The sequence below is a fragment of the Myotis brandtii genome, unplaced genomic scaffold (genome assembly GCF_000412655.1).
Source record: "Myotis brandtii unplaced genomic scaffold, ASM41265v1 scaffold520, whole genome shotgun sequence".
NCBI lineage: Eukaryota > Metazoa > Chordata > Mammalia > Chiroptera > Vespertilionidae > Myotis > Myotis brandtii.
In genome coordinates, this window is record NW_005369827.1 from 2,474,854 (window position 1) to 2,499,983 (window position 25,130).

Here is a 25,130-nt window from a genome sequence, read left to right on the forward strand (position 1 = left end):
GCATAAACAGCACTTAGTGAAGGGACTTTATCCAGGGTAGCATCATCCACAGAGTAAGGAGGCAGTGTCTAGTAATTGGAAGAGGCAATGATGCTGATGGTGGCAGCTGTTACTACACCAAAGTTGATCAAATGGGGTTAGGTTTGCCTTGGGATGTGAAGACAGGGGTCTGTGTTGGGATCACAGCTTTCTTTACTATGTGACCCCAGGTTACTTATTCTCTCTGATTCTTATGTTTCTCTTCTGTAAAATGGGGACAGTGCTAACCACATCACTGGCATGGGAGGATGGGAGGATTAAATAATCCTATATAATAAAAGGGTAATATGCAAATTGACCCTAACAGCAGAAAGACTGGGAATGACTGGTCACTATGACACACACTGACCACCAGGGGGCAGACGCTCAATGCAGGAGCTGCCTCCTGGTGGTCAGTGTGCTCCCACAGGGGGAGCTCTGCTCAGCCACAAGCCAGGCTGATGGCTGCCAGCACAGCGGTGGTGGCGGGAGCCTCTCCTGCCTCCTCAGCAGCACTAAGGATGTCCGACTGCAGCTTAGGTCTGCTCCCTGCTGGCAAGTGGACATCCCCTGAGGGCTGCCGGGCTGCCAGAGGGATGTCTGACTGCCAGCTTGGGCCCGATCCCCCCAGGGAGCAGGCCTAAGCCAGCAGGTGGACATCCTCCGAGGGGTCCCAGACTGCAAAAGAGCATAGGCTGGGCTGAGGGACCCCACCCCTACCCCGAGTGCACAAATTTTTGTGCCCCGGGCCTCTAGTCTACAACTGGCTGAAGAACCAGCTTCTTGCTTCACCTCAATGTTCCACGAGACCAGCGTGGCCAAGGATGGCCATGGGTAGCCTGGTTTTCACTTTTCAAACTGGCCATGCCATCCAGCTTCCAGCTCTCACTTGATCCAAGGTTTTACTCTTGGCTCTCTACACAGCCATGAACAGAACAGTCTTCCTGTTTTTCTTTCCCATAACTACTAGTAGCTGTGAGAAAGCAACTGAGGTTCCAAGAACCATGCTGACTTTTTCTCGCTTCTCTTCTCCTATGGTTTGTAGAGTAGGGGTGAGGGGAACATTTGGGCCTTTTGGAGAGACTTTTTGGTACTATTTTCTTGAAAATCCAGTTTTGTGATGCTGCCCCAAGCAGTTTATAAAATTTTGTCATTTCTAGATGTAACAAGTGGCTCAGCTCCCTGAGTGTCTGCCCTCCCTATTGAGAAATTGGACCAAAGCATCTAAATATGGGATATAAATGAAGAAGGAGATAGGAGAGTTTCTGTGTGTATATAACTACATTTATAAGTTTTATGTGATTTATATATTGTTATTTACATATACAGATGAATACATATTAGTAATTATAACCATAGCTAACACTTTTGAGCACTTAGCATAAGTCAGGCATTTTTTTCTGAATGCTTTGCATATAGTAACACTTAACCCTCCCAGCAATCCTGTGAGATAGGTTAGTTCCATTTTACAGATGAGAAAACTGAGAATAGGCAAGGTAGAATAACTTGGCTAAGGTCATACATCTGACAAGGGGTGGAGCCAGGACTTAAACCCAGTCAGTCAGGTTTCCCAGACATGCTGATAACCTATTCTAAACTGCCCCAAACTGCCTCTCTTTTGCAATTTTATAGTTTGGGGACCTGGGCATAAACAGCACTTAGTGAAGGGACTTTATCCAGGGTAGCATCATCCACAGAGTAAGGAGGCAGTGTCTAGTAATTGGAAGAGGCAATGATGCTGATGGTGGCAGCTGTTACTACACCAAAGTTGATCAAATGGGGTTAGGTTTGCCTTGGGATGTGAAGACAGGGGTCTGTGTTGGGATCACAGCTTTCTTTACTATGTGACCCCAGGTTACTTATTCTCTCTGATTCTTATGTTTCTCTTCTGTAAAATGGGGACAGTGCTAACCACATCACTGGCATGGGAGGATGGGAGGATTAAATAATCCTATATAATAAAAGGGTAATATGCAAATAGACTGAACAGCAGAACATTCGAACAACCAATCAAAGCGTAATATGCTAATGATATGCTAAGGCTGCTTAACGGCTTGTTATGATGTGCACTGACCACTAGAGGCAGACACTCAACTGGTCGACCAGTTGCTATGACATGCACTGACCACCAGGGGGCATATGCTCCAACCAGTATGTTAGCTTGCTGCTGGGGTCCAGCCTATCAGGACTGAGCGCGATGGGCCAGACATGCCCTGGAGCCCTTCTGCAGTCCCTCCGTGCACTGGTGGGGTCCCTCAGCCTGGCTTGCACCCTCTCCCAATCTGCGACTACTCGGGGGATGTAGGAGAGCCGGTTTCCACCCAATTCCGCAGGCCACTCCCCATGAGAGGGCGCCAGACGCAGGGCTCATGGCTAGTGAATGCTGCTGCGGCAGCACAAGCTTCTCCCGATCGGGACTGATTGGGCACGAGCCCACGGCAGGCACAGTGGGGCCAGGATGAGCAGGAGCGGCAGGTAGGAGCTGCAGGTGGTGTTGAACTGCAGGTTTCAGCCTGATCCCTGCAGGCCACCCAGAGGGACACCACCCGTGCACGAATTCGTGCACCGGGCCTCTAGTATAACATATAAAAAACATCAAGCATAGCCCCAGACCTGTAGTAAATATTCAATAAAAACAATGTTTATCCTGAAGCATTTGGCTTCTTCTCAGTGGATAAATAAAACAAGATAATTATTTGCCTTTCTTAAGAAATTAAATACAAAACCATATCCAAGTTAGATCTATGCTGAAAAAGTTGGTCATGAGTTCTTCCTGTGCCGGACCTGGCTTTTGTTCAGGTCCTGGTTAACTTTTGACCTACAAGTAAACTACCTTCATTTCCATAGCTGGAATGTCTGCCTCCCCCTGGAGAGTGTGTGGGCTTTGACAACCTATTTCTTCAGAGGCACTGATCAGATCCTCGGAGTGGAGGCTGCAGGGAGCTCCTCTCAGCCCTGCCCTTCTCCTCTCTCCCGTTGCCTTCTCCTGTGCAGAATCTGTGTGTGCCCCGTGAATTACAGCCACTCCACCCCCTCTGAGTGCCTCCCACTGGGGATTGTGTCAGAGGGTCTGGATATAATTGACAGAAGCAGCCGGCAAAGGCACTTCCTGCAAAGGCATTGACTCCAGTGGGCATATGAGCCAGTATAGACAGTTTCCAAAATCTCAGATATGGAGAATTTTTTTTTTCTTTCCTTTAGGAATGTGGAGGGGACTTTCCTGAGCATCCCAGGAAATCCACAGTGTGACATTCCAGTCTCTGCAGATGAGAACAATGTCATCCACAGTCCCGATCTTAAGCGGCCATCGGGGGGGAATTAAATTGGGGTTTATCTTTGAGTGACCAGAGTTATTTTTGTTTTCGTCAGCCTGGACTATTGTAATTAATGCTAAGACACAGGCGGGAACAAGGCTTTTATTATAATAGGCGGGTGAGGATGGCTTGGACTGACCTTTCTCCTGCTGGAGTTTCAGTGTTTTAGTATGTGCTGCTTGCGCTGAAAAGAATTTATAATCACAGGCTGTCAAAGACAGCCATTGTTCTCCCTGCTCTGAACATGTGGGTCAGCCACAAGTGCTCTCAGCTCCCCCAGCGCCAGGAGCTGGCCGAGAGCAAGAGCATGCCTGGATTCTTCTGAGGCATCAGGAAAAGCATTTTGCATATTTTCATTGCTTTTTTTTTTTTTTTAACTTTCTGCCTCAGAAAGACAGCTCCCTTTCAGAGCAGGAATTTCCCTTCAAGGTAGCAGGAGAGGGAAGCCCGCTGCTCCAGGATTTTACGGATCTGATTCTGTTGCAACAACAAATGCTGCGTGCATTTGCCAGGTCGAATAAACAGGAGCAATTGCACCGCTAACCTCGGGGCTCCGGCCCAGAACAGACATGCGGTTATGGATTCCGAAAGGCGGGTCAAGGTTAAGGTTTTAGTTTTCTTTCCTTTTTTTTGTTTTTATCTGTCATTGTATTCTTGTGAATTCAAACGTGATGATGTTTTATTTCCCTTTGCTTTGATTTTCTTTTTTTAAACATTGTGAAGTGGGAGTTCCTGGGGATTTTTCTTTCTTCAGGGGTGTGATTTTTCTGGTTGGGAAAGTTGCCGCAGGGAAAGGTGGAAGAATGAAATGTTGGCTGGTAGATGATCATCCATTCGCTAACTGGCTGTCATAACCTGTTCCTACGGATGCTAGATGCAGGAATTTTTGGAGGCCACTGGAGACTGGTTTTCCTGTGATGGAAGGCTCAACGTCTGTTGCTGTAATGTCTGTCGTTTTTTGTTTTTTTTATGTTTTATTTTTGGACAGGAGACTGATGACATTGAGAGTCCTAAGCGGAGTATCCGAGACAGTGGTTACATCGACTGCTGGGATTCCGAGCGTAGTGACTCCCTGTCTCCCCCTCGACACGGCCGCGATGATTCCTTTGACAGCCTGGACTCCTTTGGCTCCCGCTCCCGGCAGACACCTTCGCCAGATGTAGTCCTCAGGGGAAGCAGCGATGGTAGGTGGGAGCCTGCACAAGCTGCACCTCTTAGAATGAAACACACACAAGGGCTGCCTTGTGGCCCACAGAGGGACTGGCGCTGGGGAGGAGGGACCTGGTAACTCTAAACTGGTAGAAGGAAAGTCTGCGAGTGTTGTTTTTTGCCTTAGATTCTTGGTGGGCTCTGCCAGCAGTTCGTTTGAACATTGCGTCAGTGAGCATATCTCCTGTTGGAAAATGTGTGACATCATTCCTCCCTGGGTCTCCGTGAATAGAGACGCTGTGCAGACCATTAGCTCAGAAAGTGTGCCAAGGGTTTATTTCCTCCGGGTATGAGGAAGGGAAATGTTTGAGTGAGTACCACACTGTGTAAGTGAAAATGGACCGACTTCCAGCAAGCTGGAAGCGCACTCCACTCACTGAACAAAGTCCTGAAGCCTGGGGTTGTGAAACTTTAATTGGCTCGGGTTTGGCGATCTGTGTGAGGGGTATGATACCCAACCATTGCCGAGAGCGATGCAGGTGGCCCTTACAGTACAGGGCACAGCCCAGACTGCCTTTTTCTGAGGCTGGGTTTGATTTGAATCCTGTGGATGTTATAGCACCTGTAAGGAATGATCATTTTCTTTACAAAAATGTATGGTCATGCAACCTGATATCAACTTAATGCATACTTTCCAGAAGCTGTGTTACCTTAGTATTTTGCACCTTTGTGCTTTTTTGGAAGGGACAGTGGCTCAGTTCTGCATGTATAGACTTGCAGACAGATACTAAAGCTGGTGGGAATTTTTTGTTTGTATTTTTAAAATATCTCTTGATGCTAATATTTCTAGAGACTTAAGACTACTCTCCAAGATGAAAATTGTCTTTTATAGCTAAAAGATTCAGCTATAAAATTCTGTTACTAAAATAGGTGGGTACTTAATGTGTCCACGTTGAGTCCATGACCTTATGACTAGTGTCTCATTTAGTCCTCAGCACAGATTATGAGGTACTCACAAAGTGTCTCACTTAGTCCTACTATGGGGCTGAGGTACTCCTTCTTACCCATATTTGCAGATGTACCTCCGAGAGGTTAAGTAAGCCTCCTAAATGAGTGAGTGACAAAAATTACTGTCAGTAAGTAGTATAACGTAAGCTTCAGAAACTGTGAACCCAAATCACATACTCTTAAGCTTAATTTACCCACACTTCTTTGTTTGCCCAATAGATTTTTTAAATTCTAGAATGTCTGAGCTTTTGTTTAGTCCTTAAACTTCCCAGCAAATGGATTAACCTCGGGGCCACATAGTGTGTGGTTCCTACAGAATCTCACAGTGCATTGTGAGGTGCTTGAACACATTCCTAAAATTGTATATGGCCTCTTAAAGTACCACCCCAGTTTTAGAAGTTTCAGTCCCAAATGCATGATCCAATTGAGCTTTCATGTAAGTAGAAGGTAGATGGACTTTTACAAAACCTATCTTAGCCAAACTACTTTATCCGTATTATTGTGATTGTGTTAACAAATTACTATTTTCCTCATCTTGGTTCTTTATAACTGGTAATGCAGATCCTTTGTTCCATCACCAGCTTCCAGGGGACCAGAGTTTATAACGAGCTACATCTTGAAGGGATTTGAGATGATGGTTGCTCATATTGTAGCTGTGCAGAGGCATAATGTAGTTAGCAACAATTAAGATTGATAAATATTTTTTCCATCTAAAGACTAACATGAAATTGAGCTTCACAAAACACCATCCATGAAAGAGCATCATACACACAGATTTCATTAATCAGCCTGATACCTTCGGGCTTATGTTCTTGTAAACTAATCAAGACCTAAAGAGGTTCTTAAAGCAATGCACCCATTTTTATGTGCCTTAAAAAAATTAGTATAATTTTGTCCAAGTAGATGTTATATTTCCTTGGAGTTTATGGTATTTTTTTAAATGATGCTGATCAAGAAGATTGCACATCTTCATAAACGCTTTCAGATTTAGAAAATTTTTTTTAAGTCTTGAAAATTTATTTCTCAGGACTCATAATCCATTAGGGAAAACCTAACTACAAAATTCTCCAATTCCATATCGGGCCAATATGGCGAGCTTTTGTATTATTACTACTGAGGCCCACTGACCCATTCAATAGGGACAGTCAAGGGCAACACTCATTAGAGGTGCCATGATTCTATGGTTGGACTCAAGAGCTATCTGGTAGGGATGCTGTGGGTCCCAGGGTCCGTTCAGTCACTCGGTCTTGCTAGATAGGTGCTCATTCCTCCCTGACCTTCACTGGCATTCCTCCTTAGAGATGGAAGGGAGGGGGAGACACACAGAGAGAGACATCAGCAATGTGAGAGAGTCACATCGATTGGTTGCCTCCCGTATGCACCCCGACCAGGACCAGGGATCAAGCCTGCAACCAAGGTATGTGCCCTTGACCAGAAATGAACCTGGGACCCTTCAGTTCATGGGCCGAACTCTATCCACTGAGCCAAACCTGCTAGGGCGAAAAAATAATAATTTTTTAATTAATAAAAAGGGTGATCTATTAATGTTAATGATCTGTTGATTCACATAAACAACCTATTTTAAGACATTTATTCAGTATATTATAGATAATATATAAATTAGATATTATACACATATAAGATTCATAGATTATAGAATTTTAGAATTGAGACCATTCTAATTCGTTATGATCGAAGAATCATTGTCTTTCTTTCATTTATTCAACAAAAATGCAGTGCTCCCCTGTCAGATGCTTTAAGCAGAGGACATTTCCCAAGAGAAGTATGTCCCAAAGAAGAAACTTTGGGCTGGTGTCTTGAAAACAGAAATCGGAGTTCTTGTCTATTAATAACCAGCCAGAGAGAGGGGGCTCTCTTGGCTCCTCTGAGCCTCAGTTTCCACCTTTGTCAATGGGGAAACAAATCTCAGAGCTTGGCAAAGTGTTTGTTTACAAAGCAATTCACGGGGCTCTAACCATTTCATTATGACACTGAGACAGATATGCAGTACACGATAAAAGACCTAGGGTGGGAAGGGAGCTAAGTTACAAATTAAAAGCTAACAAGTAATGAAACGGTCAAAGCCTCTGAAGGAAGACAGAGAGCAAGTGGCATGAATAATTCATACACCGAATATTTTATCTGCAACAATGAACACTTGTTTATGGTCAGTGCTTTTAACTTTTATAGTCTTTTAAAAGCCATTAAATCATTTCATCTCCAGGGCAAATCATTTCATTCCTGTTTTATAGAAAAGGACAGTCAAGTGTGTTAGAGACAAGCCTGGGAGCCCACAGCTCATTGCTGACAGACCCAGAACTGTCAGGACATGAAGAGTAGTCAGCACTTACTAAGCCCTTGCTGTGGGCCAAGCACTGTGCCAGTAAATTCTACATGTATGCGATCCTCCCGACAGCCCTAGGAAGCAGGTGGTATTATTATCTTCACTTTACACATTGGGAAACTGAGGCTTATAGGGCTGAAGTAACAGATGCAGAGCCTCAGAGCTGCTGAGGGCAGAGCTCACTGTGAAGAGGAGCTGACTTGCCACCCTCTCCAATCCCCACTCTGCAAGGTTGCTTCCTCTCTCGCCTCTGAGTTGAAGGCTCTTTTCACAAGTGTAAACCAGTAATCTTCTATTTGGGATTGAATAGCCTCATAATGCTCTCATTGATTAAGAGTTTTCAACCAGCATTAAAATGGTGGTTATCTATACACTAGAGGCTCGGTGCACGAATTCGTGCACAGGTGGGGGTCCCTCGGCCTGGCCAGGGATCAGGGCCGAGGGAGGTTCTGATTGGGGCAGTCAGGGCCGGCCGGCTGTGGGGAGGGGCCATGGAGGTGGGCGGGCCATGGGAGGTTGGCTGTAGGAGTGCACTGACCACCAGGGGGCAGCTCCTACATTGAGCGTCTGCCCCCTGGTGGTCAGTGTGCATCATAGCGACTGGTTGGCCAGTCATTCCAGTCGTTCCAGTTGTTCGGTCATAATGGTCACTTAGGCTTTTCTCTATATAGATAGTAGTGTTTGTTTAAATGACAGCTTCACTCTGTGGATCTTAGAAATCCAGTGATATGAGACTCAGGAAACAAGGATGCAATATAATTAATTGTTGGGGCTATGAAAGACTGATGTATGCAACATTAAATTCCTTTGCATTGTCTAAAACACTCTTTAAACCAAACCAATTCATTTATTTGTCAGACTATTTGAAGATGCCCACTGTGTACAAAGACACTGTAAATAAGTACTGTAGATGATACAAAGCTCTGTTCACAAAAATGCAAGATGGAAAGTACAATGTGCAAAAGAAAAGAATAGATCATCAGGCCAGAATGTTCACAGGAAAAAAAAGATTCCCTCCAGCAATGGGTACCAGGAAGGGCTTCAATATGCAGTGGTTCTCAACCTGTGGGTCACGACCCTTTTGACGGTCGAACAACCCCTTCACAGGGGTCGCCTAAGACCATCCTGCATATCAGATATTTACATTACGATTCATAACAGTAGCAACATTACAGTTATGAAGTAGCAACCAAAATAATTTTATGGTTGGGTCACAACATGAGGAACTGTATTTAAAGGGCCAGAAGGTTGAGAACCACTGATATAGAGGAATATGCATTTATTATAACTCCAACCACTTCCTGGAAGACAAACCCTTGGTTATAATCCACATCGGCCACTTTTCTGAATTCTGATTGTTCCTATATGTCTATGCTCCTGAATTATAACTAATATTCTCCCAGTGTTAAGTGGCTTGGTTAAAACTACCTCAAAGACAAAATACTTTATAATTCTTATTTGTCAGAATATCTAGCACAGTGTAAGACATGGGACAACAGGTGCTCAGGAAACACTCCATTCCTTAATTTCGTTTTTCTTTTGAGAGGTGCAGAATCTGAGCTATTGCAAATGGTTGCTAATTGTAATTCTCAGATACAGTTAGTCTTACCTCTATTTTTTAAATTTTTATTGAATGTATTGGGGAGACATTGGTTAATAAAATTATGTAGGTTTCAAGTGTACATTCTGTAATGCATCATCTGTATATTGCATAGTATGTTTACCACCCAAAGTTGCCTCCTTCCATCACTGTTTATCCTCCCTTTACTGTCTCCTACCTCCCCCCACCCCCCTTTCCCCTGGTAATCACTATACTGTTGTCTGTTTCTATGAGTTTTTTGTTTGTTTGTTTTGAAGGGGGGAGGGCGTTGTTTGATTTTGTTTTTGCTTAATCCCTGCACCTTTTTTTCACTATCTCCTCAACCCCCCTCCCCTCCAACAGCTGTCAGTCTGTTCTCTGTATCTATGTGTCTGTTTCTTTACCTTGATTTTTTTTTTTAATTTGAAGGGTTTTTTCCCCCCTGATTAAAGTTGAGAGCTTTTCCCACAGTAGACTCATTTAGACTGATACTTTAGGTTTGTTAAGTGAATAATTGAAGGAAGGATTCCCCGGAACCCGCAGATGTAACCACATCCCTAATACTGCATGCTTGCCGTCGGGAACGTCACTGCTGGCCCGGCACACGCCTCAGCACCCATCCTCTCTTCCCAGGGAGAGGAAGTGACTCCGAATCTGACCTGCCACATCGGAAGCTGCCGGATGTGAAGAAGGATGACATGTCTGCCAGGCGGACTTCTCACGGTGAGCCGAAATCAGCAGTGCCTTTTAACCAGTACCTCCCGAACAAAAGCAACCAGACAGCCTATGTCCCCGCTCCTCTGAGAAAGAAGAAAGCAGAGCGAGAGGAGTATCGGAAGAGCTGGAGCACCGCCACCTCCCCGCTGGGTGGGGAGAGGCCCTTCAGGTAAGGCCCGGCTTGAACACGGAGTGGTGTGGGGTCCGCAGCCCCTGGACACCAATAAGCTCAAATAACTGTTTCCAAACATGGATGAGATTACACATGGAGGTGGGCAGGACAGATGTTTGGAGAGAGACTGTGATAATAGAATATAAGCTTCATGAAGGTACCTAGAACAGTGCCTGGCACACAGTAGGTGTTCAACAAATACTTGTCTGACAGCAGATTTGTAAAAACAGGTCTTGTTGACAGAACATTGAGAACAGATCTGTCATCCATGTCCTTTTGTGGAGACTGCAGGACTGCCACTCTGGTAGATTAGGTGCAGAAAGACTTATTCTTATGCAAAAAGAATTTTTTATTGAGATGCATGCTTATCTAGATAAAGCTCAAGTATGTAAGGGGTTCATGGAACATGCTTCAGAATCACATGTAGAAACTCCTGTTTATTGGAAGATACATTGAACTGCTCACCTCTTTAAAGGAACAGTGTTTTTCCTAACCTCTGATTATGTTTTTATCCTTTCATTTATTCGGCAAGTATTTATTGAGCATCTACTACATACAAGGTACTGCCTTTAGGCACTGGGGACCCAATTGTAAATAAAAGAGTCCCTGCCTTCAAGAACCTTATAGTCCAACAAAAGAAACTTACAGTCCATTCCAATACTTTCAGCAAAACCACCCTGATCATTGCATGGTTATTTCTAATAGTCTACCTTTATTATCTATGATTTTCCACTGAACCAGCATTTTATTAAAAAGTTTTAATTATTGAACAAAGCATAAATTTTACCTTTCCAGTGGAAAGGGTTTTTGCCACTCAAGATCAATTTTGAAATAGCTCTTAATCAATATTGAGATTACGGTGCATTGCATTAATTTATAAATGACTACATTTAATTTTTGTCACATTGCCAGGATTGTATTGCATGCGATGACTTTTTTTAAAGTGGGAAGTAGTATGCGAATGACTAGGCGACGACATGTGGTCTGCTCCCCAGGCCAGTCTGTTCGTTTGGTGTAAACCATATTGTCCAACTCACTAGCTACCCCGAAACAATAGAGGAAGAGGGAAGTGAAGTGGGGTCTCCTTGGGAAGAGGACCCAGCTGGCCAGATGGACCCTGATGGGAAGCCTTCAGATGGTGGGTTAGAATTACCCACTGGCCGTCATAAGGAGCAGCGTCCCCCAGAGGAGTCTGAAGAAAAAGATGCTGCTGAAATCCAAAAGCGCAGGAGGCTAGAGCAAGCTGGGATCAAGGTCTTGCCAGCAGCACAGCGCTTCGCCAGGTCAGCTCTGCAGGCCGTGGGCTGGCCTGGCTGGCGTGGCGGGCGTGGCGCATGCCTGGGGGTTTGGAATCTGTCTGGTGTGTTGCAGTTTCCAGCCTGTTTCCCCACTCCCGCTTTTCAGTGGTATCACTGCGCCCTACTCGGAGCAACTGGAAATAGCTAATCGTCCCTGCCCTCGGCGTGCCTCTGCTCGCAGTAGCTGGCTCTTTGAAGTGGAGGTGAAGAGTGAGCTTTTTGCTGCTGGATTAGACCTGGTCCTACTGTAGTCAGTCATGTGTGGGCTGCGGGACTTCCCTGGCAATAACATTTTATTTTGTCAATGGTTTATGGCCTGTTAATTTTCACACTACTCCTAAATGGCTCTTATCTTACTCTACACATCACTAGAAAATAGCTCCTTTGAAACGGGAACACGCTCTTTAGAAAGGGTGGCTGGCTTACAAAAATCCACTTACTTCCTTTGTCCCAAGGGAGCAGTAAGAAAGACTGGGTTTTTTTGACTCCTTTTCTAAAGCATGTTGGTTCAGAAACAAAGAATGGAGTAATTACTTCTCTTAATTGTAACAAAGGCACCAGTTACCGTCCTCATGGCTTCATATTACATGTGAGATGGAGATTTTCACAAAGGCACACAAAACTGGAGTTCCATAGTTTTATGCAGTGTTTTGGGGAAGCTGGTAGAATTTTTCTCATATAATAACCACAAATATCCTAACAAATAATAGAGAGACCCAAATTTATTTGACAAATTGAAATTCATAACAGTTTGGCAATTGAAAATACTTTGCTACTTGCCAGTCCATTTAATCCTAAGAGGTGGGTAACATGCCCATTTTCAGGAAGAGTAAACTGAGGATCCGTGATAGTAAGTGACTTCCCAGCTGGTTACTGCTGACCTGGTGGCCAGATTCAGAGGCTCTGACCACAGTACCACATCTGCCGCCCACACATTTAATGGAACAGTTTTCATTTCTCAATACAATTCCGTATGTGCTCATTGCCGTGGTCTAAGTCTTAATTGAAAGTTCCAGCATTGACGTCTATGGATTTCAGTCCAGAGTAATCAAGGCTATATGTCTCCCCTGTCTGGCATTCCACAAAAAGTGTGTCTATCCTAAACATGTGTGTGCTGCTAGAAAACTCTAACACAGAATTACGCTTGTGTGAAAAGCAGCTCTCTGGGTTTCTGAATAATAAAGAGTAATGATGTAAAATCTTAAAAACAAATGTTGGCTCAGAGTACTTGTCAGATACATACTTTTTTCAACATAATTTTAGCATCTCCTTGTATGAGAAAGAAGGCTGGTTGCTGAGAATAGAAAAATGAATAGTATCCTCTCCCTAAGCACCATTTTTCAGATTGTTCCTGTTTCTGTCTTCAAATCTAAGGCCCACTGAGAGTAAATATACATGATTGAGGTGAGAGGAGGGATTTTTTTAAATTTTAATGTCCTTGACACATACCTTCATTTTTTATAACATCTGTGCAGTCTTCAAGCTAAAATGTAGCCAAAGACACCATCATCTTTATTTTTTTCTCATTTTTAAAAAATTGCCACTCTCTTGGTTAAAAAAAAAATCTCATCTTTAAAAATTGATTGTTCCATGATTACTAATATGGTTGACAATCATATTGTGTGTATTGGCCACTGAGATTTCTTCTTCCATAAATTATTTCATATCCTTTGCCATTATTTTCCCTTTTTAAAATTTTTTTTACTTTATTGTGATAAGAACACTTTGCATGAGATCTCCCCTCTGAAAAAACTTTTAAGTGTACAATGCAGTATTGTTACTTATAGATACAATGCTGTACACCAGATCGCTAGAATTTATTCTTCCTGCTTAACTAAAACGTTATGCCCAATGATTAGCAACTACCCATTTCCCCCTCCCCCCAACCCCTGGCAACCATCCTTCCACTCTTTGATTCTATATATTTGACCCTTAGGTACTTCTCATAAAAGGAATCATGCAAATATTTTTCTTCTGTGACTAGCTTATTCACTTAGCATAATGTCCTTGAGGTTCATCCATGTTGTACATACTGCAGAATTTCCTTCTTTTTAAAGGCTAATATTCCATTGTATGTATATGCCACATTTTCTTTATTCATTCATCTGTCCTCGGTGGACACTTAGATTGTTTCTATATCTTGGCTATTGTGCATAATGCTGCAATGAACTTGGGAGTGCAGACATCTCTTTGGGATCCTGATTTAATTCTTTTGGATAAATACCCAGAATTGGGATTGCTGGTTCATATGGTAGTTCTATTTTTAATTTTTTTGAAAATTCTTTGTATCATCTTTAGAGTATTCAAAAGAGCAAAGGGGGATGGTTGGGGAGCTACAGTAAGCTATCTCAGCATGCCCAGGGATCATGGTGATGCAGGGAAAGGAGATTTTTTGCAAAGGCTGGAAATTCCATGAGTGTGCTGGGCCACTTCAGTAACTGGGAGCTTTATTTTCTAATAAAACATTGAAATATTTTATGACAACATGCATCTGTGTACAAACCTAAAATCATGGTTAATTTATAAACATAATTCTGCATAATGAAAATTATATTTATGTGGTAATTTTTACTCCTGTCCACGTTTCCTGTTATCTGGATTACTGTTTACATACTTTGTCCAACTTAGCTCTATTAAATGGGCTTTTGCAGGTCAGTTAATGTCATCACACGGTAGATTTTAAGCTTTAACATTTAAAATTGGGTCCAGGAAAATTATGGATATTCCAGGAGAATGTCCCCAATAGTAGTGTGACACAGCTGCTCCAAACACCAGAATTCACTGCTTAGACAGACTTCCAGCTGTTAGCTCTCTCATAAAGGTTTCATATATACCCTGCCACTAGCCTGACACGTCTGTGACTGTCACTTGCTTTTGGAAGCCCACAACAGAACTGAGAGTCATTCTAAGTTCACCCGCATTCAAGATCCTTCTTTTCTCTTAGCTGGGAAAGTCTGTGTTTGCAGAGGTGGGTGAGAGTGTAGACTCAAGGCATGAGCAAGGGAAGGAGGTGTGTAGAACAAGGCTTCACCTTTCAGACTCTTTTTCCTGTTGATGTCACTCTTTCTCAAACACCTCCTTGTATTATTTTTTAACACAATATGTAGACAGGAGTAGAGGTGCCTGGTATTCCATTTTCACATGAGTTTAGAAGCCTAGGAGTCCCAAGCCTCCTGTCAAACAATATATTAGGTATCTTAGCATCAAGGGACAGAAAGTGGGCCTTCTTAATGAATGGGTGGAGTTAAATCTTCGTTCCTGTTGCCATTGAAGTCAAAAGTACAGAAGCCACTTTTTCTTCCCTTTGAGTTTATGATTCCGTTAGCTTAATTACCCCCCAAATCTGAGACTCCGCCGAAGAAGCCAAGATTTCTGTTTTTAAGGGGATAAAATAAGCACCAAGATTCACTTCCCCTGAATTAAAACACTACGGAGATTTGAGTTCTCCGCCGTGGTGTTTCCCATTGGAGACGTAAACTTTTCTTGAGCTGAATTATAGGTTTCACGTGATTGTGCTGCTTTTCTAATTGTTTTCATATGTTTCAGCACTCGGTGTTTGCTGCTGGTCTGTGGATCTTCGCAACCACATAGTAATTAATTACAGGGTGGGGGGTGGGGGGGGGGAGATCCCTCTGAGGAACAATAGCCGTTTAGAAGTTTGCAGAGGAAGAGCAGATGCAGCTGAGTGCCAGATGCCCAGGGCCCTGACTTGCCTAACAGACCCTGGGGATCAGGGGCCAGGCAGACACGGAACTTGCATGAACTCTTGTGACTCTGGATGCCGCTGCCCTGTTTGGACACTGGGTGAAACAGGGATGTTTTTGGTGTTGCCCATGACATTCCCAGGAGGCCTAACAGGCTTTTCTGGAGAGCCCAGTTTCTTTGAATAGAACGAACCGACTGCCAATCTGAGTTGGTTGCTTGTGTGTTGCCAAGTAAAGTGGAGTGAAAGAAAATGCCAGCCCTTGCTTCGTTTAAAGCATTATCTCGTTCACTTTGAAATATATAAGCCTTAGAAGCTTGGAGACAAGAACTTTCTCTCCCCACTCACCTGCTTAGAGCCCATAATCCCTGCTACAAAGATAGCCTTACTGGTTTTAGATGAAGCTGGACAGGGTTGCCCGGCTGGAGGCAGGGCTTGGCATTTCTCATTTCACGCTGGACGGTGTTCTTTTTAAGGGAAGCAGTGAGCTGTGCCCACAGGGCAACCCCTTCTTCCCAGAGCAACTCATCTGTGAATGACTTAGAAAAAAAAGCAAAAGTGCCAGACCTCCCCATGAATATCAAGCCAGACAGCCTGGGTCTGCCCCTTAACTTGACTTAATTTACCCAAGTTCAGATGCCTAGACAGAAATCTCAACATTCTCCTCTGCAGGAGTGGGCATCAGAATTCCCATCTTGCATTTTGTTGTCATGAAAGTTAGTATGTCTGCAAGGTATTAGCTGTCCAGAGAGTTGTCATTATTGAAAAATAAAGTAGATTGTACTGAAACCTCACAATAGACTGCCCCAAGGTCCTTCAAGGGAAAAAGAAAAGCTTATAAAAAGTCATTTAAACATCTTGGTAACTAGATATAATGAACACAGTCCTACACATCTACCTGATGCATATGGCCAACAGTGCCAGACCAGAATTTGTGTTCATATTTTTTTTCTTGCTCTGATCTGCCTTGAAGCTCTGAATTTAAAAATTCAAGCAATTAGTGGAAAATCAGTCATTGTGACCAGTTTTTCAGCAGGCAGGGGGTGGCTTTAAGTGGCCAATGATACGGAAATCGTTCTTCACCCCCTTTTTTTAAGTCCACGTATCTCAACTGAGATCACTTGGAGGGATCCCTGCCATGCTGGGCGTTTAGCCTAAAAAGAAACACCCCAGGGAATTTGTAGTCTGGCTGGGCTCACATGATGCAAAAGGCACCAGATTCTCTCTGCTTCAATTGGCGTCACAAATTGGCACGGCCTTTTGCATAAATGCATAGGTTTTATTCCAAAGCATTCTGCCTGCGTTGGGAGAGATAGAAACATAAAATACAAAGAATGTTACTCTTGGCCTTGAGAGGTTCAAGCCAGGGGCCTGCTACCACACTGGAACGGCAGTTGGATCAGCGGAGATGAGATAATGGGTGTGGAAGGGCCTGTACGTGGTAAAGTGCTGTGCAAGCATTGTAACGTATGACTAGTTAGCATTCTACTTTCATTCATCCTGGCTGAACGTTGCTCTCTGTAACCAGCAATGCAAATCAAAATGCCATTCTAAGCAGGGCTCACAGGATCCTTTTATTTAGGAACTAAAATACTTCCCTTTCTTCTCTTCCCATAGTAATGATAATGCCTTCATTTTTGCGTGATGCTCTGCTTTCCGTACTGTTTCTGCCCTGGTCCTTTGTTTAATGAACAGCACAGTGGTTAAGAGGAGGACCCCTGGAGCCAGGCTGCCCGGGTTTGAATTTCAACTTAAGCACTGACGCTTTGACCTTGGGCAAATTTCTTAACCCACTCTGAGTTTTTACTCTATAAAATGGGGATGCTAATAACACTAACATGGCAGAGTTAGTAGTCGGGTTTGATGAATTATCACTTAGAAAAGATTCTAACACATAGTGTGCCTTCAATAACTGTTGGCTGCCGCCTTTGCCTTCATCAGTGTGCTTTCTTAAGTACTGCCTTTTTGAAGAGATTGATTCAATAGCCTGTCATTTTCCCACTGACCATTCTTTACGGCCACTGTCAGCCAACACCTGCTGGTACTTGACAGACACGTTGGCAAAGGAGGCAGGAAGGAGCGTGGGCTCAGTCCAGGGGTGCGCAGGTGTGATACTGTGAGTCAGATGTGCAGCTCGCAGGGCAGAGTTTCATAGTTCACGAAATAAAATTGTTCAGGGAGCAGAGTGCCACCAACCACCTCCAAAGAACATGTTTTAAGATTTTATTGAGAACGATGATCGGCAGAGGGAAGGAGTTTTCTGGGCACGATTGATGATGATTTAATTTCCACAAGTCAGAAGGAGTGAGGGCCTGCTGTGGTCTTAATATGATGACCTCCTCTGGAGCAGTGTGGGCGGAGCAACCTATTGGGGGGGGGGAGCAGGGGTTAGGGGTGGAAGGGACACTTAGTTGACCAGAGAACACAGAGTTTGGTTACTCATTTTACTCTTAGCCAGGCTAATTACTCCTGTCTTCATTTCTGAGATGAGTTGTCCTTTGAGGATGAAGAATTTACTCTTAATCCTCTCTCAGAAATCGAATACAAAGTGGGTGAACTTGCTTTAGAAGTCAAAATATTTTATTTATTTTCATCTTTATGACCATCAGATAAATGTTTTTTTAAGGTTTTAACAAGCATTAATACTTAGAAACAAGGTTGACCTTATGAGTAGGGGGAGAAGTGTTTGTATGAATACCAGATAGGCACAATCAATTGTATTCCCATCCCACGCACCGCCAACAATAACAAATAAACAAAATAAAGTAGAAAAGTCCTGATATTCTACCATTAAACTACATTCCTTTAGGAATTTGAAGTTTGGGGCCTTCAAGATCTTTTTGAAAAGATAGCCCAAGGTAATCATGTTTAAGCCATTATATCAAAATGTCTTACTTGACATCTAGCATTTGACAAAGAGCTGGGTGGCGGAGAATCGTGTGGGTAGAAGTTGTAAGAAAGGGCTGCTGATGGGAGGGTACAGGGCAGAGTAGTCTTCTATGCCTTGGGTCCATCCTATGAATGGTCATAAACATTTCCAGATGTTTCAGGTTAGTTCAGCTCAGCAGGATGACTGACCTACCTCAGCCTTGCAGTCTGGTACACACTGTAAGTGTGCTATCACGTGGCTGCATTCATTAGTTTTCCCCCAGATCAGTGTCTTGGTGGCTCAAGTTTTTGCCCTGTTAGTCAACAACAATTTGAGTACCTATTGGGTCTAGCACTAAAGTGCTAAAGAAAAATGAACAAGAGCAAAAAGCTTCCTACTCTTTCAAACTTAATGGAAAGAATTGGGATTGTCACTTTGAGAGCCATTTAGGATCCTGCCTTTCCAATGTTGATGGACTCTGTAAATGCAATGCGTTTTTAGTATTGCTAGTAGCTGGCTAAATTCAAGGCTTTAAAACCCACACTAACTATGATGCAACTCTGGACTAAAATGGTAAACAGATGTCATCTGAACTAATGATATTGAGAAGATGTCTCACTAACAGCACAGTTGCCTGTGTGGAGATGGGGATTTTAAAAAAAATTTTTGTCTGATCACATGTGGAGTTCTATTTAATTTTGCTCTATCAGTCAAAAGCAATTAAACGATGAGAAAGAAACGATTCGTGATATTATCCTTCGGGAAGAAAACCCTATCCTGACCCACCGACATGGCAAAGTTTTAGAGTCAAAAGATGAAATTGCATGTCGACTGCCTGACCTTGAGAAAGATGACTTTGCTGCGAGAAGAGCCAGGATGAACCAGACCAAGCCAATGGTGCCACTGAATCAGCTCCTCTATGGGCCTTACCGAAGAAAAGAGGCAGAGAAACCAGAGAGCAGCAAACAACTCTCAAAGGGAATCTCAGAAAAGAAAAGTCTAGAACATAAAAGGTGTGCACTGTGTGTGTGTGTGTGTGTGTGTGTGTGTGTGTAAGGGAGAGAGAACATAAGTGAAAGTGATTTGTATCATAGCCCTCCCCCCGATTCCTCTCTTTCCTGCCCCAATTACGAATAATTGGTAATGGTGGTCTATTCTGAAGTAGAACTCCAGATATCCAGTCTCCCCAGATGCAGTGGCAGAGAGTGAAAAGGTCATGTCCAAAATAGGGCTGAATTCACCAAATAAGCTTTGATGTGCCTTTTCTGGGCACATTACCACATATGGGTGCCAGTGCATAGCGTGGCATTATTGGCACAAATAGACATGTGCCATTGCTACTGGGGAAAAGCCATCTCTCAAGACTGCTCCAGTCCATTCGTAGGAGGCAGAAAACATAGTTATTGCTTAGCTATAAGCTCTTCTCTCTTATTAGCTCCTTTTAGATGTTGGAAGGAAAAATAAACGATGCTTGCTCTTTCTTCCCTCACGCTAGCAAGATCACCTATACCAGTGGTTCTCAACCGTGGCTGCACATTAGAATCACCTGGGAATCTTTTTAAAATCCTGATTTCTGGGCCTTATCCTCCGGAAATTCTGTTTCTTTGTTATGGGGTGGGGCCACCCACCCCATAACAAAGAAACAGAATTTCCGGAGGATGAGGCCCAGAAATCAGGAAGTTCCCAGCCATTCCATACTCCTTAAACAGAGGTAGAGCAGAAGACCATCTCTCCCTTTCCTTTTGAGGATAGATATTTCTCATAAAAAAAAAAAAACAACAACACAAAAAACCTTCTCAAACATATAGTTCTATTGTTCATAACAATTCTGGTGTGTGTTTTTCTAAATTGTTTTTAAATGAATTTTCTCCTCCCAACTTTTCTCCCATCCTCTTAATTTGGAAAAAGAAATTTGTAGAAGAATTGGATTTGGCTAGTGATTTTTATCTAAGAGGGATATGATTTCATTTAGGGTATCAGGTTGCTAAATTCCACAGTGCAGAGTTGATGAGTCTGTATTTTTTCCTTATATCAATCAAAATCAGTTAGAGTTTGCATCTTTAGTATTTAACTGCCATCTTTTGCCTATCACTTGAGAGGTTTGTAAATCTATTGAACTAAGAATATAAATATCTCAACTATGTATTACACAATGAAAATAGTTCTTTGGGCAGAGTCATTGAGTTCAGTGGAGTAGTTAGTAGGGTTTTTTTGGTTCTGTTTTTGTTTTGTTTTTGTTTTGTTTTGTTTTGTTTTAGGAAGTACCAGACACAAAACACCTGAAAGATTCCCGGATGTAGAACAGGTATTAGAGCACAGAAGATGTGGCACGATTTTTTACAGGACACAGTATAGCTTCAGAAGGCTCAGTCTTTGCGGTTCTTGTTGGCAAGCCTTGTAACAAACCATTCTAGGAGGGCCTTTGGGGAGGGATCAATTGTTGCAAGAGAAACAAAGACTTCTGGATAACTGACCAGCATCAAGGCTTATTGATGGGGATCAGCAACTTGAGTTAGGAAAAGGAGTAGCTTTTGTATCTCCCTTTTTTCCTTTCTCCTGCATGCAATTTTAATTCCTGATATTTCCAGCTTCATTTGTCTGTTGTCATCTGACTCTATGTGTAGGGACACAGTTCTGGGTCTGGGAGCCCATGACCTCTCTAGAGAGCATCAAAGAACTGAGGGAAGACAGAAGGCTTCCTGGTGGCCCTTTGCTATGCCCTTCCTTGATCCCCTTTTCCAAACTAAAAGTAAATAGAAAATTCTGTGGCCTTTCTATTTGCCTTGGTTCTGCAAATACATGAAGTCATCCAGGTAACAAAAGAATACCTCTTGGTTTTCTGCCTTGGATGATAGATTTTGAAAAAGCAAATAGCCCTATTTATGTATAATTTTTAGATTTCTGTCTCACGAAACATATTTAGTTGGAAACTGACTTTTAATATGATAGGATGTTTATGATAGATAGATGCCACAGCTTTGGTTTAAGTTACAACATAGTCAACATCAGACATCTAATGTTCACTTCCTAGGAGAACAATTGAAACTCTCAGTGTTAGCATTAATAGTAAAAGCAAACAGTTATTAACACATGAAAGAAATGGGTATTAACATCATAGATCAAGGAAAAGAGGATACACTCTATTTGTTCAAGTTGACGTTAGCCAAACCCAACTAATGCTATCAGGAAGCAGAGACTGAGTTTGAACATGGAAACTTTCTGGTCAGAATGGACTAAAACACGCTTTCTGGCAGTTGTGGGTTTGTGGTTGAGATGTTTTAGTATGTGAACAACATTCCAGCTACCTCCAAACTAATGCTAGAATTTGGATCATGCAGAGCTCCTTACTAACATTTTACTGGTGCAGTAAAAGATAGTCTAAGAGGTCTCAGGGATTCATTCCATCAGAAAACTTGACTTCATTACGGTAACTTGGATAGTGTGGGAATTAGGCATCACCACTGACAAACCAAAATCTCATTACCGCCCTTAGTAGTCTTCCAGCGAGCCCTGGCTTCTCTTCCTAAACTAAACTAGAGATCGTCATCTGGTGGGAAAATTTCCTTCTCATTACAGAGTCAAAAGGGCAAGGTAGGCGAAAGTAATCAAGACTCCAGTTGAATCCGTAGTTTTTAAGAAAGGAAAAGGTTCTTCCATCATTTTGTTCAGCCTCTGAATTTCCATGCTTGACAATCTGTTTGTCTGCTCCCCTTCCTTGAACTTTATTTTTCCGATGATGTGGGGGCCTGGATCAAACTGACAGAAACCAGGGTCAGACAGAAGAGCTGACGTCGGTAGTGACCTGTGCTATGCGGGCTCAGGGGAGTGAACCTGCGGAAGAGGGACTCAGGAAAGTGCCGGATATTTACAAGGATGACCTGGCCCAGCGGAGAATTCAGGGCAGGCTGGCCCCTCACCGCGAGGCTCCGAGCTTTGTCAGTGTCTCCAATATAACAGAAGCCGACCTGGAGACGTGGGAGAGACTGAAAGTGTCAGGCAAGACAAGGTGTGTTGTGTTTTCCTTAGTTTTCCCCTGGCGGTGCTGTTGTTGAACTTTGAAGGAATTGAATGCTTATCCTTCTATCATATTTTTATTTTCCTGGCTGGAAATACTGAATGCCTCTCACAACACAGAGTATATTCTGCATGAGATGAAACTTATTAATACAAAAAGTTGCAAGCCTCATGGATGGAAAACCTCCTTAATTCAACCAACTTATTGCGAGCGGTTATTTTGATAGGCCTGTTTGCTATAAGGAATTTAAACTTGCTTTTTTAATAACTTAAATATTTCATCATCCCTAAGATTTTCTTATGCCATCAGTTATGATGTTGGAAGTGATGTTTTGAAAGTGATAGATACTTAAAGCCCTATTTACCTAAACAAGACAGGGATCATTTTTTCATTTGATTGACTAATGGAAACGTAATTCTGCTCTAGCCAGAGAAGTATTTTTCATATATCTAGTACTTTAAAAAAAAACCCAATAACAACAACAACCTCTTATTGACTTGTACTTGCCTTAGAAAGCTTTAGAACTTATTTCCGGTTCTGACTAGGGATGACGATGTTGAGCACATCTGTGCCCCTGAGCCTTCACCAGAAATCACAGCAGAAACTGCCATCCGGGACGACTTTGCCAGCCGCAAAGCAAGGGCCTATAAGAAAGCTTCCGGCCCCAAGCAAAAGTTTGTGCACTTTGGACCAGTGACAGAGATAGATCAGCAGACATGGAAGCGGCTCAGCATTGGCAAGGCCGGGCCTAGGGAGGAGGTAGAAGAAGTCATCAGTCACAGCCGCCAGGGTCAAACGGGCTCTGTGTCCCCAGCCTCAGCGGCCACGCCCAGCCCAGAGGAGGACCAAATGCTCAATCCACAAAATGACTGCAGGTATTTTTCATCAAACATGTGCAAGGCGATCTGCATGGGAGTCACTGCTGCTTTTAGAGGGTTTGCTGAAGCACATTAAAGAAACCTCCAGAGACAACATAGTTTCAACAGGCTTTTTGCTGGTTAGCAGAAAAGTAATGTTAGCGTGTCACCCTGGGGAGAAGCATGTGTGTGAAGTTAAATGGCAGGCGTTCATTTTGATTCTGTTGTCACCAGAATCATGGCCCGGGAATGTCAATAATCTTGGCAAATGACCCTTTTCCTTCAGCTGCATTAAGCACTATTTTATTAGTTGGAAATGCTGAATGAACCACATGGAATGTTTTAATGATATCCCTGGGGTTTCTTCTAAACATGTATTGATAAAAATCAGGTTTACCTATAACTTCCCTCTTTGCTCGCCCCAAGAGGGAGGAAAAAATAGTTATCAGTATCATAAGTTCAAAATTTGGACATCTAAGTAGACACACAAAAAACGTAAAGGTCTCCTCCCTCCCCTGCTCAAAAACACTATGCGATAAGTCTTGGGTGAAAAAAGACTCCTCTCTTGGGGGTTCCTATGGGTCACGCATTTCTTTGGATGCATCACCACCCAAATTTGTGAGGGACCACCTGGGAAAATCGCTTCTAGGCCTGTTCCCAGCTCTCATCTCCACTGGAGGCCTTCCAGCTTTAAATTCCCAAGCCCTCTTTTGGGGACTCAGTTCTGTGCGCTGGTCTCTCTTCCATTAAGCAGGTAGGGGACACTTGTAAGACTCTTGATCTCCTGGGAGTCCCCATTCCACCTGCATGATAGGAGCACAGTGAAGCTCTGCATGGCAGGAGGAAATGCTCAAGACATTCTCCTCGGTCCTTGAAATCCAAAGGAAATAGTAGATCAAGCATGTCAAACTCGTGGCCCACCAGCCGCATGTGGCCCACAACGAATATTTTTGAGGCCCAGCCAATATAACGGTATTTAAGAAATGTTTTTTAAAAAAAATTGTAACTTAATTTTTACAATATCCTTTTATACATAATTGGTATTTAAGAAATGTTTTAATAACAATTTTGTAACTTAATTTTTACAATATCCTTTCATACATAATTATTAATACCAAACTACACCGTTCACTAATGACTGATTGATATAATTGTGTTGCATTCATTTCCCTTATGCACCTTACGCGCAGGTACACCATTTCTATCAAATATTTTAGCAGCCAATTGCAACATCATTCGTCTTGGACTGAGTTGTTCGGTGTGTGCAACAGGAAATATTTCGCTTTCGGAGAACAGGAAAAATAGGTTTATTTGCATTACACTTATTAATTTGTGCAGTTATTCAGTGTCTGATAAGTTATTGTTCAAGGAAAAAATATTAATTTTTATTAAAATGTTTTATTATTTCATGTTAACAATTACTCATTTATTTCAGCCCTTTGTATTCAGCATGTCTCTATCTAAATAAACCTATGTTTCTATGAAAATTGAAGCTTTTGTTTTTTTGCGGCCCACATAAACCTAAACCTTGTTTATTTGGCCCGTGTTAGCCTTTGAGTTTGACATGCTTGAGTTTGAGTAGATGATCCATGACAGAGGGGTTTGTTTGGTTCCATACTGTGGGTGACACCATGGAGGAGAACAGGCTTTAGGACAAAATAACCAACCAGAAACACACAGTTGGGGTTTCAGAAACTGAGGGTGACCTGGGATGGAAGAGTGGGAGTTAGGAATTAATGAGAAATTCATCTTTGAGTCCTTGACTACTGAAGGGCCGTCACTCAACCCCCTTAGGCTTTTCTTAGACCCTTGCCAGCATCCACATTGCATTATCTCAATTTGCATAATGTCATCTTTACTAACTGGCTTTTAGAATGAGATCAACTGAACTCTCTTAATCTTTCGTCCCAACGGCTTTCGTTGTCTCCTTTCATGACTTTTTCCTCTTCTCTCTTGACACCAATGCTACTTGATTATCAGCAGAATAGTGAATTCTGGCATAGATGACTATTGCAGAGGGGTCTCGCAGCTGGCTCCCGTGCTGGAGTCCCAGGAGGAGCATGTCAGCATTTTGGGCGCGTGCCCAA

The 25,130-nt window shown here is 42.8% G+C and overlaps 1 protein-coding gene across 1 annotated transcript in view; it reads left to right on the forward strand.

The window, feature by feature from the left end:
- Window positions 1-3,680: 3,680 nt before the first annotated feature.
- The window catches only part of LIMCH1 (LIM and calponin homology domains 1), an 83,800-nt gene continuing 62,350 nt past the window's right edge, over window positions 3,681-25,130 (forward strand). The window contains exons 1-3 of the mRNA XM_005877485.2: window positions 3,681-3,933; window positions 4,321-4,516; window positions 10,046-10,298. Of these exons, the coding sequence (XP_005877547.1) occupies window positions 3,910-3,933; window positions 4,321-4,516; window positions 10,046-10,298 (473 nt within the window). The 5' untranslated portion in view covers window positions 3,681-3,909. The remainder of the gene's footprint in view (window positions 3,934-4,320; window positions 4,517-10,045; window positions 10,299-25,130) is intronic.